Here is a 16192-nt window from a genome sequence, read left to right on the forward strand (position 1 = left end):
AGATTGGTGGTTTTGAGACTGGCAAAAGACAAAATGCATTCAGCACAAATTATGCCTGGTGCTTGCAACATTAATTGTGCCAAAATTCCAATACACTATAATAAAACGTCCAGAGATGGGCATTTCCTCAGTACTGACAGAAGGTCCATCAGTCCATCAATGACCCAAGATCTAAATAAAATCAAGTGCACTAGCAGACTGATTAGGGCACACTATCAGAATAATTGTTTCTCTCGAGATGTTTTATCCACAACTGCCTTCCACAGCTGCTGCACTTAGTATAAGAACTATATGTGACTAGAAAGGCAAGCCTGTGCAATAGTTGGCATCTGTTTGCTACTAATGCCACTATATACTAGTTAACATCTAGCACAGGGATGCCCAAGTCCTGTCTTCGAGATCCTCTATCCAATCTGGGCGTGGACCTTACATGTTTCCTTCCCCCAGCACAATAGATTCAAATGATCAGGATTGTTATCAGGCTTTTACAAAGCTTACTGATGATCATTTTAATCAGGTGTGTTGGGTGAGGGAGACATCTAAGACAGGCTAGATAGGGGCTCTTGAGTAACGGGCTTAGGCAGACGTAAATGTCAAATTGTGCACAGGTTTGACTCACTAGCAAGATGTATGTACAAGTGCACAGAAATATCATCGAGTAGAAGGAGTGGAAAAACTTCACTACAAGCTGATTTTGACAAAGCAAACGGTATCAAGTACTAATACCTGAAATTTTGGAAGTAAAAAGTAAACATAAAAGTTGAGGAGCTGAAAAATCTACTTGCACTGTAAATAAGTATTAGTACTTTATTACTTCCTTCCACAGAATTATTTGTTTATTTTGTCCTGAATCCAAACATCCATCCATCCATTATCCAAGCCACTTATCCTTACAAGGATCGTGCTAGGTCAATAATGCTTTCCAGGAAAAACATTTCATGATTTGCCACATTAACATAACCTACTTGTCAACGCATGGGTCACGCACGTCACAGCTGATGAAACTGGGTGTGACGTAAGAACAAATCCCGCCCAAATCCTGATAAATGCTCTCTCATTGGCTGCTACTCCCGGTATCCCTAATTTGATTGGTCACCTTGGTCTGGGGGGGTAACGATTGCGGAGTCCTTGTCTGATGGTCTGTGTGAGCGGCAAGCCACGTTGACACAGCAAGTCCTTGTTCCATTTTTTCCCCCCGACGCCCTACGGTACGTGTCACAGCTGTCATCTGTCAGTCGCGGGTGATAGGTTGTTTATCCAACCAAAGGTAGTCATCCCTGCTTAGGGAAGTATCGTCGTGTTTTCCTATTAATACTAAGTATCTACGAATGCTTGCTAACAGTGTAGCTAGCTAGTAAAGTACAAGCTGCCATCCGGTTAGCATGGCGTACGTTCCATCAGCATCTTGTGAATCGGCATCAATTTTGGTAGCACCGGAAGATCATTGAACTTGCGATGTATGATGTATTTCAATATGTGTACTTAACAGAAATAATTGTTAGTCCTTAATGTCGACGGTCTGTGGGCGCAGAAAGTTTTTCAACTGGGGGACTTTTTAAGATATTTTGGCAACTGTTTCCGCTAAAATAAGGCTTTACAATAAGTTTGCATTTTGTATTTGTTGCATTTCATTGTAATGACTTTTTGAATTACGTAATAAAACAACTATTCTGTTCCGCAGCGCACAGAGGCCACATCATCAGTCAGAATGAGTGTTGGATTCATTGGAGCAGGCCAGCTGGCTCATGCACTGGTCAAAGGTTTTACGGCTGCAGGTGAAGCCAGTTTACATTTTCCAGAAAGTTTATCCTTGGTACAATGGGTGACTAGTTAGCACATCCGCCTCACATTGCACAGGTTATGGGTTCAAATCTGGGCTCCAGATTTGCTGTGTGGCGTTTGCATGTTCTTCCTGTAACTGTCTGGGTTTTCTGCGGGTACTGTACTCCAGTTCCCACCCACATTCCAAAAACATGCATGGTAGGTTAATTGATCACTCTAAATTGTCATTAGGTGTGACTGTGAGTGGGGGTGGTTGGTTGTCTATGTATACCCAGCCATTGTAGCCTGTCAACTGACCACAGGGATAGACTCCAGCACGCCCACAACTTTGGTGAGGATAAAGCAGTTCAGAAAATGAGTGGGTGGATGGATGGATGAAGTTTATCCTCATAATTGCATTTCATTGAAATGCAAGAACAAATTTGACTTAATGCAGTATAGTTTTTCCAACCAATAACGAGCCCACATATCTTACACCATCAAAAGTGTCTCAAAAAGTATATACAGTCATACCTCGGTTTTCGACCATTATCCGTTCCAGAAGACTGTTCGAAAACCGATTTGTTCGAAAACCGAAACCACGCTCTTTTAAAAAAAAATATATATATATATTGAACACGTCTGCTCACAATGCAACGCTACATGAGGAAGCGTCACGTCCTCGTGTAAGGAAGGCGAGAGAAGTCAAGTGGCGCATTCAAGTGCACTCAGTATGGTCTAGAACCGAATTTCGGTCGTAATCCAAGGCATAAAAAAACTCTAAATTTTTGGTCGAAAACCGATTTGGTCGAGAACAGAGACGTTCGAAAACCGAGGTTTGACTGTATACTAAAAAGGATGATATCGTATAATCTACTGTACTCGCAATTTTACTAATGCTGTGTGGAACCTGGCCTGATTAGTTGAACACAAAACTGACAACTTAAGGACACCAAGTGGATACACAGGTTTATTGCCATCTCGTGGAAGAGCATTTTATTATTCTGCTCATCACTATACATCACAAGCATAGATAGATGAACAAAAATGTGTTAAATAATACTTGGGACACTAATTGAGTGGAATTGGATCATTTCCTGTAGCATCCAATGATCGTTTCACGGTGGTTGGGATTCAGGAAAACACTGACCTAATGGTCATACAATTTGGAATTTGGAACATTTCTAGTACCTTCTCTAAGAAATCATATGTCATCAATGTGAACAATAGTTTTGATCAATTGTGTCTTTTGCAGTGTTGTCAAAAATACGACCCTACTTTTAACTCATTCACTCCCAAAGACGTTTTTAAACGTCTTTTCAGACTTGGTCCAGAATTGGCTGGTACTGTATGAGTTAATATGCACTTAAACATTTTACATAAATTTTAGTTAAATAGCATCTGCCCCCAGTTGTCTATTGATTGTTGCTCATTTCCCCCCTTTCCTTTTCTCATGTCATTTTTCAGGTGTGATTGCTGCACACAGGATCACAGCCAGCTCCCCAGACACTGACCTACCCACTGTGACCGGCCTCAGGGTGAGTTCAACTTTTTTAAAATATAGGTAATGGTCAGCTGCTCTATGTTAGGGCTTGACAATTGATCCAAATTTAATTGGGATTGTAAGTTTTGGCTTCTGTCAAAGCTGAAAAACGTAATAAAGACAGACGTTAGAGTGCCGACCGGCGGTGTCTTTCCAAGCTCCCGAAGTTGTGAAAGTAACCTGAAGGCACTGTTATGTGAGTCTGCGCTCCCTGAGCATGCTTTAAAAATTTTAAAGACATACCAGTTGGGAGTTTACTGTAAAACTAAACGCACAACAAAAATAATTGCACACATTATATATTTAAATACACGACAAGTTGTCCAAAAGTTTCATGAGCCTGAGTTATGATAGCCCATAACCGATTTAAAACACACACACACAAAACACCAAGTACGATGACGCAGCAAGAAGGTGGAGGTGCCACTGATATTAAAGTTTGATCTCAAGTAGAGGGCTGCAAAATATAATCCTGCGGGCCTCAAATGGCAGTCGGATCACAGGTTTGAGACCTCTGGATTAAAGTGTTCAAGAATTGTGTTTGATATACAGGGATAAATTGGAATGAGGGTATGATGGGCATTTTAAGTAGTTGAGTTTTGTTAATTGAATAAATACTACGTTTTTAAATCACTCAATAGTCGTTTTTAATCTTTGAATAGTGATTATTTTTTACATAATCACCCAGCCCAACTGAATATGCGGCAATTGTAGGCCTGTCCTGATGCAGAAGCTGCTTGGTGCTCCAATTGCATTTTTTTGCTTCATTTAAGTTACCTTCCTTTTTTTTTTTTGTAGAAAATGGGGGTGAGCCTGACAACAAGTAATAAAGAGGCAGTCAACAAGAGTGACGTGCTCTTTCTGGCCGTCAAGCCACATATTATCCCATTTGTTTTGGATGAAATTGGGCCAGACATTGAAGATCGCCATCTGATCGTCTCTTGTGCTGCAGGTGTCACCATCAGCTCCATTGAAAAGGTCAGCCCCCGCCTTTTTTTTTTTTTGGTACGCATCATAATGTACTCGCCTTCTATAATCTTTTTATTGTTATTGATTAGCCCTTCCTTCATCTTATCTGTGACAATTCTTAGAAATTGCTTCAATACCGGGCAGCCCCAAAAGTCATGAGATGTATGACCAACACTCCAGTGGTAGTGAGAGAAGGAGCTACAGTATATGCGACTGGCACTCATGCCGAGGTAATGAGTGAAGAGATGTGGACACTCTGTGCAAACTTCATTACAATGTGTATTTGGTCCTTTTCATTGTTTTAGCTTCAGTCTGTTGTTAGGCAAGTTTAAAACAAAAGTAGATTAAGATTGATATTCTTTATTTGTCCCACACTGGGGAAATTTACAGTCTACAGCAGCAAGATTGTGGGTAGAAAGAAGAAAGAAGAAAAAAAACAAACACCGTTCAATTAAGTGCAATATAAATACAAATATGGATAAGTCGCAGTGCTATTTACAATTGTTTTCACATCATTTAATGATTATTATTATTATTGTTGTTATTTTTATTCAGCAGCCTGACAGCAGTTGGTAGGAATAATAGTCCTAGATAATGTATCTGTTGTTTGGTTTAAAAAAAAAGTACTGGTAATATACTGTAGATTTAATCAGCATTTTTCTTCATTTTTTAATTTCCTATTGATGGCAGATTACATTATTTTTAAAAATGTTTTAGCAGTGTCACTACCTGAACTGTATTATTGGTGGCATAAGATTATTATTTTTTCTTTCATCTCGCCATTGCATTTTTCACGCCGCTTATCCTCACAAGGGTCACGGGCGTGCAGGAGCCTATCCCAGCCGCCACAAGTAGACGGGGTACACCCTGAACTGGCTGCAAGCCAATCACTGAGTACACAGACAAACAACCATTCAAACTCAGTCACGCCGAGGGACAATTTAGAGTGTTCAATTAACCTACCATGATGTTTTTAAAATGTGGGAGGAAACCGAAGTACCCAGAGAAATCCCATGCATGCACGGGGAGAACGTGTAAACTCCCCACAGCAAGGCTGGGGCCTGGAGTCATAACCCTGACCTCTGGACTGGGAGGCAGACGTGCTAACCAGTCGACCATGGTACTGCCTGTTATATATTTTTAAAGGGTTTAAATTTCTCAGAATATGTCTGTCAGTCATGCCAATTAGTAAATTCGACTCACAGTTCAAAGGCTTAAAACTAGCTTCCAGTTGTAGACTTTGCATGTTGTCCCCTGGCTTGCTTGAGTTTCCACTGGTGTCCTCCTGCATTGGAATGGGAGTTTGCCTATCTGTACCCTGCGATCCGCGATCGCCTTTGCTTTTGTTGACAATGAGCTTCTTGGTTGTGTGTTCCTCCTGTCAGGTGGAGGACGGAAAGTTGCTGGAGCAGCTGATGGCCAGCGTTGGCTTTTGTACCGAAGTGGAGGAGGACCTCATTGACGCTGTCACTGGCTTAAGCGGCAGTGGACCTGCCTATGTAAGTTAACTCAGAAGACTATACGAACTACTTTCTGCATCTTTACGCTTTGTAGGAATTTCGGAGGTCATAGTGGTACTGGTGATATTATTGTGGGTGTAATTAGATGAGCATTTGCTGAACCCTCTGTATTAGCAGTGAGCCACAGCAGGTGTGGTTGTGGTTGTGCTGTTTACCGACACAAAGTAATGCCCCCATTTGTTTGCCAGCTGCTTTGTAGTTTGGCCTTCACAGCAAGATTCCGCCCCGTTTAAAATGAAGAAACAGGAAGTTGGCACATCTTGTACAGAGCCTTTACTCCGCTTTTGGTGTCTAAGAGAGAGACACTTATAAGAATGAAGAGTTGTAACATTTCTATGTCAACATTTCCACGCATCCATTTTCCCCCCCACAGTTAACCTTTAGGCCTTGTTCTATTCCACTACCCCTTTCAGATTGTTTTGTGTACTTTTTTCTTTGTCCCGATTTTTTATTTTCACCAGCTCTTGTCATTAGTATAGAATATATAATAAGAGTATTTATTTATTTTTTTAAAAAATCAACCTTTCCTATGTTTGCTCAATGCTCCGGTGAGTAAACAACCTCTGAAATGAAATTCTGCGTACCACTTTTTCTCTTGTATTGGTCAAAATACAGTCTTTCTACAGTCATCCAAAAACATCCACTTTGTAAATGAAAAAAACAGTATCTTCTTAAAATCAAATGGCTTCATTCATTTGCTTCCTTGGAGGGCAATAAGCCACAAAACATCACTTTCACAAATATTACATCAAACATCTGCCCCTAAAAATATGTGACATAGTGACCATTTTATTGTTCTCAATATTTGACCGTCTTTACACTCTTTTTGAAGGAGCTTGATAATGACGCAAAACAGTGGCGCTTATTTTGTAGTTCTACTCTGGATTTAAGATTGATGTCACCTACAAAAATGGCCCTGCAAAGTACTCAGTGGCGATTTTAGGCTTCTTTTCTGACTGTAGTCAACAGTTTTAAAAACGGCTACTTTTTTATGTCCAGAAGGTGCTATTGTTTACTTACTTGGCGAGGATCATTTTCTCATGCAACTCAAAGAATTAAGCAAAACAAATTAAATTGGTTAGACTAATCAATCGAGTGTACTTTGCACTCATCATTTCAATCATTCTGAATTGGAAGATGAAGTGTTTTGGTTTGAATTGGGTAGGACATGGCTCACTTGAACAAGAATTCATGGCTGCCTCACTCTGAAGCAATGGCTTCTTTCCAGCTTTGGCTGTGCAACTCCTCAGGCTCGGCTATTGCTGGTAACCTCATTGCGGGGACGTCATCATCTCGGTACCAGGGCTCTGGAACTAATTGCCAACATGCTCTGTGGGCAGCCCGGTGGCATTAAACTTCCAGCCGCAAATCCCGCAGAGGCGAGCGGCACAGACACTGGCACTATTTTCCTTGTCTTCTAATTTAAAAATGTGTTATCCATCAATTTGTTGTAAATACTTTGTCATAATATGTTGAGGTAATTAGACATTCATAGTTACAGTCATAACAATAATGTGGCTCTTGACAAAAATGAGTTACCCCTGATTTATAGACACATTGTCAGCAAATTACAACAGAATCGGTTTGTTAATTTCACACTTGGTAGCCATCCATTCCAGATTAGAAATGTAGCAATTTGTGTAGGAGTCATTAAAAAGTGCATGTTCTTAAGATGCCCCCCCCCCCCACACACACACACACTCTTTAATGTCAATTTTATGTTTTGTTTCTGTGGAATCAATCCAGGGTTGCTGTTTTTTTTTTTTCCTTCCCCTCTCCTGGAAAAAACGCTCCTCCTGACCGCTATCGGGTTTTCCCTCAAAGTGGTCATTCGGCAATAACTTTTTTTGCACACAACATTGTGGCAGCAGGTGCAGTCTTTCTCACTTCGGTTATTTACTTCTAATACTACTTGGACGAGTAATGTGACAAGTTGGAAAGGCCGCTTGAACTTGAGTATAACTACAACCCTAAGATTAAAAAAAAAAAAGTGTTGTTTTCCAAATGGAAAAATATGGGCATTATTTGGACAGGATTTTAAAAATATAGAATATAGTCTCTCATCCAATGCCAGCTGGGTAAACTCGAGCGCACCTGCCACCCGAGTGATGATATGTGGTACAGAGAGCGGCTAGATGAGGAAAAAGTTTGAAAACGTCAACATTGGTTGCCACGGTAACATGAATGTTGTAACAAGAATTTATCATGCTATTTCTCAGGAATGACTGGACGGATTTGGCTGACTTACTTCTAAAATCAATGTGTGCAACTATGACATTCGATGTGACATAGTTAATTCTGCTTGATCCTCCGCAAAATGCCAGAAGTTGTAAGGTACACCCACAATGGCACAAAGCTCATCCTTTTAGGTTCAGAAGGTCATTATAAATGGTTGTTAAAATTGTCTTTAAACTTTAAGTTAACAGACCCAACTCTGTTAAAGATGCCATATGTTGACATTGGAGAAAAGTGACTATTTTTTGTTTTGAAAGTCATTGCATCAAATTGGGCAGTCTTGGACTTAAAAATGAAGTTCAACCAATACAAAGTGACAAGGTATTGTAAAACGTTGACAATCGTAACTGAAAGTCCACATTTTCTGCAGTCTAATGACATTGCACGGATGTCCACAGCTACAATCGATTCTTTCATTTTGTCTGCTACTCGGGAAACCTGTTATTCGACTAGCTGACAATGTCAGTTTCAGTTAAATATTTCAATCCAAGATGTTCTCCAGGTAGGTCAGCTAGCCCTCAAAATTGCAGTAACATTTATAACTGAATCACGTGGAAAGGGGAAAAACTTAAATTGAACATTATTCATCGTGGCCAGCTGAAGAGCTCATCTACTTTAATCATCTTTTTTTCGTGAATATATTTGCTATGGAGGTTAAAGGCGTCGAAGGACCCAGCCTGCAAATTGTCTCTCTAGCATTTGTAATCCACATGCAATCGAGTCGCGCCAGAAGTGACGTCATGCCCCTGAAAAATGCAGCCGAAAATGCGGGCTTCAGAGGATGCAGCTTGTAAATTTGGACACGGCCACATCGCTGCTTTCACCGTGTGCATGGGGCGTCACACTTCATCCGCAGCATGTGTTAATCTGCAGCAGAATCTAATGACAAAAGGTGGCAGACACGACCCTTGTACCAATATCGCACAAAGACCTGCAGAGGATTTTATGATGACTGACAATACGATGGTATGTTTGTGTATAAACAGGCGTTCACAGCGCTGGATGCACTAGCGGATGGAGGAGTCAAGATGGGTCTGCCCAGGAGACTCGCTGTCCGACTTGGAGCTCAGGCCTTATTGGTCAGTGGTCTTTAGACATTTGCGGGGGGGGGGTTCCACATTTAATTCTCTTTGATCTAATGGCAGTCTGCACACAGGCAGGGAATATTCTTATGTCTTGGCTTTCAATTTTCCCAAGTCTTAGTATTTTCTGAATTATATTTTAAATTTAAGAACATACCGTCTTTGGGCAGTAGGTGGGGGACACCCTGAACTGGTTGGCAGCCAATCACAGGACACACAGAGACGGCAAACAACCGTCCATGCTCACACTCGCACCGAGGGACAATTTAGAGTATTCAATCAGCCTGCCATGCATGTTTTTGCTCTGTGGGAGGAAACCAGAGTGCCCAGAGAAAACGCACGCAGGCCCGGGGAGAACATGCAAACTCCACACAGGAAGGCCAGAGCCAGGATCGAACCCTCATCCTCTGCACTGTGAGGTCGACACACTAACCAGTCGACCACCGGGCCGCCAGTTCTCTCTCCCTCTTTTTTAATTAAACTAATCTAAAATTTAAATGATGAATGTCATTTCATGCATTGAACACAATATTTGTCTTTTATCGTTGGAGCGTAAACAAATGTAGAACTCTGCAGTAGTTTTTTTTTGTTTTTTGTTTTTTTAATCCTCAGTTGGAAGAAACTCCTCCCTATTCATTTTTGTTCTTCAGGGTGCAGCTAAGATGCTGCTGGACTCTGAGCAGCACCCTGGCCAGCTGAAGGACAATGTATGCTCACCAGGTGGCGCCACCATTCACGCCCTCCATGTTATGGAGAGTGGGGGCTTCCGCAGTCTTCTGATCAATGCAGTGGAGGCCTCTTGTATTAGGACACGGTAAGGTGACTGGACCCGCAGAGACAAATCTGTTCCAAAATGGATATCTGCGGATTTTCTGCCTGAGAGGCTATTCTACATAACCAGTATTTTTTTGACAGTTTATATATCCATCCATCCATTTTCCGAACCGCTTGATCCTCACGAGGGTCGCGGGGGGGTGCTGGAGCCTATCCCAGCCGTCTTCGGGCAGTAGGCGGGGGACACCCTGAATCAGTTGCCAGCCAATCGCAGGGCACACAGAGACGAACAACCATCCACACCCACACTCACACCTCGGGACAATTTAGAGCGTCCAATCAACCTGCCATGCATGTTTTTGGAATGTGGGAGGAAACCGGAGCACCCGGAGAAAACCCACGCAGGCCCGGGGAGAACATGCAAACTCCACACAGGGAGGCCGGAGCTGGAATCGAACCCGGTACCTCTGCACTGTGAAGCCGACGTGCTAACCACTGGACTACCGGGCCGCCACAGTTTATATATTCCATTAAAAAAAAAAAAAAAAAGGATGTACCTAAGTGTAAATAATGTGCGCACATACTCACATTTACTTATCGTCACTGTTGAGCTGAATCCCACTTCAACACCAATCCTTTCAGGAAGTTTAAAAAAAAAAGGGCATCTTGCACCACATCATTCTAGTTGGTATTATTCGATGTGTCACTGATTAAAATGGTAAAACACCGCCTGGGCCAGTCGTCCACATCAATGTCCACACTCACACTAACCCCTAACCAGACAAGCCCTAATATGTTATAAAAGTATCAACTGTGATCACATCAGCTTCCTGAACTCTTTCTCTAAGGTCTTAGAGCCATGACTGATACGATGACAAAACCAGTAAATTGACCCATGTTTATTGTATTGTTATTTTAGCGGTTTATTAGCCAGAAGTTAATCTGCATGCACTGCTATTTGTGGCTGACCAGTTCCATCTGCACCGAACGATAACAGCAGTCCATGTTTAACAAGACAGGCTTACTGAAACGTAGCCTGACTATTTTTCACTTGTTTTTGAATAGAAACATTCAGACTTTCAATCTTGGGGCAGCATAAATCCACACGACTCCCTCGGAGTGAGGGAAGAGGCAGAGTTTTACGACACATCTCAGACAGTTTACCGTTGTCGTGTGATTTTCTCAATCTATTTTCAACACTTTAAATTGGTTAATAATGTGTCGCAGATCACCTCGGGAAAGACCAATAGTATCAATTTCTGAAAGAATATGAAATTGATCGTATTTGCACAAATGAGGTTTTCGACGGACAGTGACGATATATATATGCATATCAGTGTTACTATACCTATTTGTAACTCACTGTTCTGATGCGTTGTTTTTTTTTTTTTTTACGTATCCTCTAATATTCACACTAACTCAGTAGTTTGCTCTTTTTTTTTCTCTGTTCCTAAAATGGCCCAAGATGGTGCCAAAGCCTTGACTACTGTAATTGCAAACCACACTTTGACACCATTTGGTGCCAAGGGGCTAAGTTGAAATGAGGTGAGGAGCTTCTATTAGCCAAGTTCCAGCCCCCTTCCAGTTGAAAGGTAGTGCTTTAGCACATCTCTTGTTGTATCTATATGTCTACTCGCAGATTTGCGCTACTCGCGGCAGGGTTCGTCCCCCGTAATATTGGATGTATAGATTGATGGATAAAATATACTTCTTATAATCTGTCCATTTATAATGGCATTCAATCTTTCAAAAAAAAAAACAGTCCTATAGCATTTGTCTTGCTGATGCATAACTACAATTGCTATCCAGACAAAATGTATGCATTTCAGGGGCTTTCTCTTGAGGATTCCTACTTTAAACAGCAACTTCAAAGTTTGAATAAGAGTTTGATCGTGAGCTTTCTCATTGTTCCTCCAGTGAGCTACAGTTTCTGGCTGATCAAGAGCGCATCTCTCCAGCAGCCATTAAGAAGACCACGCTGGACAAAGTGCTTCAGCAGCCCGGAGTCACAGTCAGCGGAGTGGGCAATGGAAACGGCAGATCAGGGCTCAGCCTGTTTAACAACAACAATCGCAACTCTGGAATCAAGAAAAAGAACTGAGAGTAAAACGCAGAAAGACAAACTAACGCACTTCAGATTACCAGCCTACAGGTGGCCCTGCGTCTCATATACTGTACCTCTCGGATAATGCACCATGCTTGTCGGAGGTATCCAAAACGGCCAGACCAATGATCCAGATTCCTGTCACCAAATTATTTATTTCAGCCTGTTATTTCCTACAAGTGTCTCGCAAATGTACACGTCACGTGCAACTATGTTTTGTTGCACCTGTACTGTCTCGTGTGCACGCCAACATAGATGAGTAGTTGTAAAGTGTATTTTGACTGTCCACAGGCAAAGTATCTTGTCTGCTCAATAAACATTTGATAGCATTTATAAAGGGTATGTTATCAAGACATCGCTTGATACCCTTTTTTCTATTGAACAAATGTCCCACGTATCACACGGTGCTGTTTGACCATGATTTTAAAGTATCACTTCAGTAAAGTCCATCCTTATTGTGTATTTTCTAATATTCCAATTGTTTTGAATTAACAATTTTGTAATGGCAACCACTTCTGGGTTGGGGTTCCCTTTTTATGCCACATTAAACAAATTGAAACAAAAGGTTGTTTGGCCTCCAGTCACTTTGTTGTGCTTTTTTTTTTCTTCCCACGCTGTAGATTACACATGGCAACTAAACAGCTCCTGCTTTAAGTGATGATTGAGGAGACACCATGGCCTGCAGATGGCGGCTTTTCCATTTGCACGATTATGAAGAGCTCAGGTTTGTCTCTTGCTCTATCCAGCATCTGTCACTGGCATCTAAACTTAATAAGGTTAGGGTTATGCATAAATAATTGAAAAGCTTATTAGTAATGTCACACAATGGAGCTGTAAGAGCTAACCAGCACTAGCAAAAGAACTTTCAAATAAAATAGAAGTATGGGGTGTACTGGTAGAAGTACTAATCGAACTTGTCGATTCAGGATGAGCAAGGTATGCCACTGAGTGATCCGGCCAGTGCCGTAGCCACCGACCACGTTGAGCAGGACACACCACTCATGATCGAATCGCCAAACCGAAAAGACCACTGTTGGCCACCGGACACCGGAGGGCCAAAAATGTACAGGTAAAGTAAAGGCCCCAGATGAGCCAAACGCTCCACCGGTAAACGTAAACGACGATGAATAGCAATGTATTCCATACATTGTCTGGCTCGGCCAAAGCCCCCTACACAGTCAACTCCTCTGTGGTAGCTTTGAAGTATGATGAAACACAAAGCAAATGACAAAATGTGTCGCGAAATCACTGCTGAACCAAAGTGGCCAAAGTGAGAAAAAACAAGAAAAATGTCTTACCTGATGTAACGGACAACAGGACGCAGACTTACAGTTCACCAGGGACCGACCAGGCTGACTGGCAATCCAGGTAGATTTCAAAAATGAACAAGTGCAGCTCATGCAGCCCCTGGGGGCGAGACAGGCTCGCTACCCCGGCCGACTATGTTCTGAATCACAGGTCACGAGGTGAAAAGCAATAAGCAGCAGGAAACAGAACGAGTTGTGGACTAAAGCTGCAAACTCCACCAGCACATACCAAAGCATGTGAAGAATAAAGACTCCTGGTGACATACGTTTACATATGCTAAGCCTGAGCATATGTAAAAGAGTGTAAGCATGACTTTGTTGTTATTCAAATCTCGACCTGAGCATGCGTTAGACTAGTGATCATCCAGAGCTTGAAGCATCGTGTCTCTGGCAATCAGGAGGGATGAAATAGGATGGGATCCTAACTCAGCCTTTGATGCTATCAAAACATGTTCCCGGCTTTGATAATGTGAACTTACAATCAAAAAGATGTTAAATTAGCTCATGAAACCTTATATAAGGCGGAGAATTTTGAACACCGGATCCTGGTAAACATAGGAAGAAAAAAAAGGAAAGATGAAAAATCGACCAAAGTATTTGTACTTCATTACTTCCCACCACTGCACATGATTTACAATTAAGGTTCTTTGACTCCGCTCTGTGATCGGGAGGCACAATTCGACTGCTGCTCGCTTCTTCACACCCAACAGGCCGTTCCTTCAATATCTCAAAAATGAAGAAGTGTGGCGGAAGCTTGAAGTGCATTTCTGATGACCAACAAAGTTTTTGTACAAGTAGGATGAGATGTTTTTGATCTGGTCCTGTGGTAAATCCTGTTGCATTTCAAATTAACTGATGCCACTTATGCTTGTGGATCTCTCTTGAATACACTGGCACATTATCATCAGGTAATATTACAAGCAACGGCCGCTCCTGTTGTGTTGAAGAGCTTTGTTTGTCCCTTCTTTAATGCTCAAAGATAATTACATGCTTGTCACCGCTGCCAAGATTAAACATTCCCCCAGATACGTTCGTTCGAGTCTCATTGTTAGAATCCTGTTACTTTGTGTATGTCGGGCACCCTTTGAAAGACTTTCTTTTTGTCCGTCTTTTCAACACCAGAAGTAGAACATCAATATCGTGGCAGACAACATTTAGTGGATCGTGTCGACTGGGGATTTGGTTTGTGCATACCACAACCAGAGTGAGCTTTCTATGCACAGGTAAGCCAGATGCTACCTGTCATCTGCATCCAATCAATTTAATCACTGACCTTTGCGGGTGCATGCTTGTTTGCATATCAAGGATGAGGATGCCAGACACTAACATGACTGAATTCAATGAAGCACTTTTTCAACCATCCAAAAACAAAACCACAACAAAACAAGAAGAAAAAAAAGACAGAACATTGAACACCTCTCACATTAAAATGAACAACTGAGACAAGTGTGATAAGATGTGTTCTGAACATGTGTTTGCTTTGCCGTACTGTGAAATGCGGGCTGATATAATATCAGTTTGGTGCAGCTGTCACTTGAAACAAAAACTAAACCAAACAAAAAAAAAAGGAGGAGCCCCTACAGTTTCTACACTAATCATGAATGCATTTCGTCGGGAGCTTTCAAGACAGTCCTTGAGGATTTATCAATGCATTATCGAGAACACTTATCCTCGTTAGAGTCAATGGTGAGCTGCAGGCTAACCCAGCTGAGTCAGGGCGAGAGGCAGGCTTACACACTGGACTGGTTGCAACACAATCACAGAGCACATACAGTAGACACACAATCATTAACAGCAAACACAATGATGCCTCTTGACAATTTAGATCAGGGATTTGCAACGCACAGTTCCAGAACTGCACATGCAGCTCTTCATCCATCTTTGTGACTTTGGAAAATAAATCATGAGAATTGAATTTAAATGAGTCACTTTGTTTTTCAAAAGTAATTCTAAATTGGATGATCGTGTTGAGCTTGTAACAGTGGGCAAAAAAACAGTGAATAAATCAGAGGAAAACAATGTTTATGAAGAAAACAGAACATATCTATTAAAAACAAACATTGGTCGCGCAAAGCAGATGACAGTTCACAATCAATTGTCTGTGAAAATGAAGGGGACATCAGTTGCCTTTATGTGCCGATGCTGTATGCTGCGGTTCAGAAGCAAAAAGTGCATTCACCAAGGCAAAAATATCGTTTAGTTGGCTATTATTTTGCATATATAGGTTTGACATTGTTGAGTGAAGTGCTTGTTTTTAATTCAAATTGACAAATGAGTGCACACTCTACACGTGATAAATGATTCATATATGATGGTGCGATTTTTGGTTGGCCGCAGGTGAATAATTTCAGTTTGGCTTTAAGATCATGAATATTAGGAGGACTCAGACATAATGCGTATTTGATTTGAAAGTAAGCTTCAAACAAGCAGATTTTTTCAGAGTTCAACTTATTTTTCCCCCAAATTGACTTAATCTCTCTCTCTCTCTCTCTCTCTCTCTCTCTCTCTCTCTCTCTCTCTCTCTCTCTCTCTCTCTCTCTCTATATATATATATATATATATAAAATGTCCTTTTGTTATTTAAAATATAAGCTTCAAAAATCGGGAAAAATGCAATACAGGTCACAACCTAAAAAAAATGAAATAAAAATCTAGTTACTGTGTTTGTTCGGATACTTTGCATGACTGAATTTAGATTAATTTTCTTTTCGAAAAAGTCAGCAGCTGTGAGATGATGGGCAGCAGTGTCGGCAACCGAATTTCCAGAAACGAAATCCTCCACTTGTGACTCGAGTGTTGTTGTGGTTCGTAGTAGTGGGCCGTGTCTCTTTAAATAAATGCGGGTTACGTAGTGCCTTCATGAATGAAACCATGTGATCCAAACATCATTTGACGTC

At 41.4% G+C, this 16192-nt stretch overlaps 1 protein-coding gene across 1 annotated transcript; it reads left to right on the forward strand.

Moving 5' to 3' along the window:
- The first annotated feature begins 1121 nt into the window (after nucleotides 1-1121).
- Nucleotides 1122-12552, forward strand: pycr1b (pyrroline-5-carboxylate reductase 1b). Its single transcript, XM_086120579.1, has 9 exons — nucleotides 1122-1208; nucleotides 1682-1775; nucleotides 3229-3299; nucleotides 4103-4282; nucleotides 4396-4503; nucleotides 5659-5772; nucleotides 9015-9107; nucleotides 9761-9924; nucleotides 11802-12552. The coding sequence occupies exons 2-9, from the start codon at nucleotides 1709-1711 to the stop codon at nucleotides 11983-11985; spliced, it is 981 nt and encodes a 326-aa protein (XP_085976705.1). The 5' UTR covers nucleotides 1122-1208; nucleotides 1682-1708; the 3' UTR covers nucleotides 11986-12552.
- The last annotated feature ends 3640 nt before the right edge of the window (nucleotides 12553-16192 follow it).

This window comes from Hippocampus guttulatus, chromosome 9 (genome assembly GCF_054856545.1).
Source record: "Hippocampus guttulatus isolate MCC_2025c chromosome 9, RoL_Hgut_1.0, whole genome shotgun sequence".
Classification (NCBI taxonomy): domain Eukaryota; kingdom Metazoa; phylum Chordata; class Actinopteri; order Syngnathiformes; family Syngnathidae; genus Hippocampus; species Hippocampus guttulatus.

Bases quoted from the DNA above. Each gene is read 5' to 3' on its own strand.
- pycr1b (XM_086120579.1), top strand. From the start codon at position 1,709: ATGAGTGTTGGATTCATTGGAGCAGGCCAGCTGGCTCATGCACTGGTC. The intron at 3,300-4,102 runs GTGAGTTCAACT...TTTTTTTTGTAG, and splicing joins CCACTGTGACCGGCCTCAGG to AAAATGGGGGTGAGCCTGAC. The intron at 9,925-11,801 runs GTAAGGTGACTG...TTGTTCCTCCAG, and splicing joins GCCTCTTGTATTAGGACACG to TGAGCTACAGTTTCTGGCTG.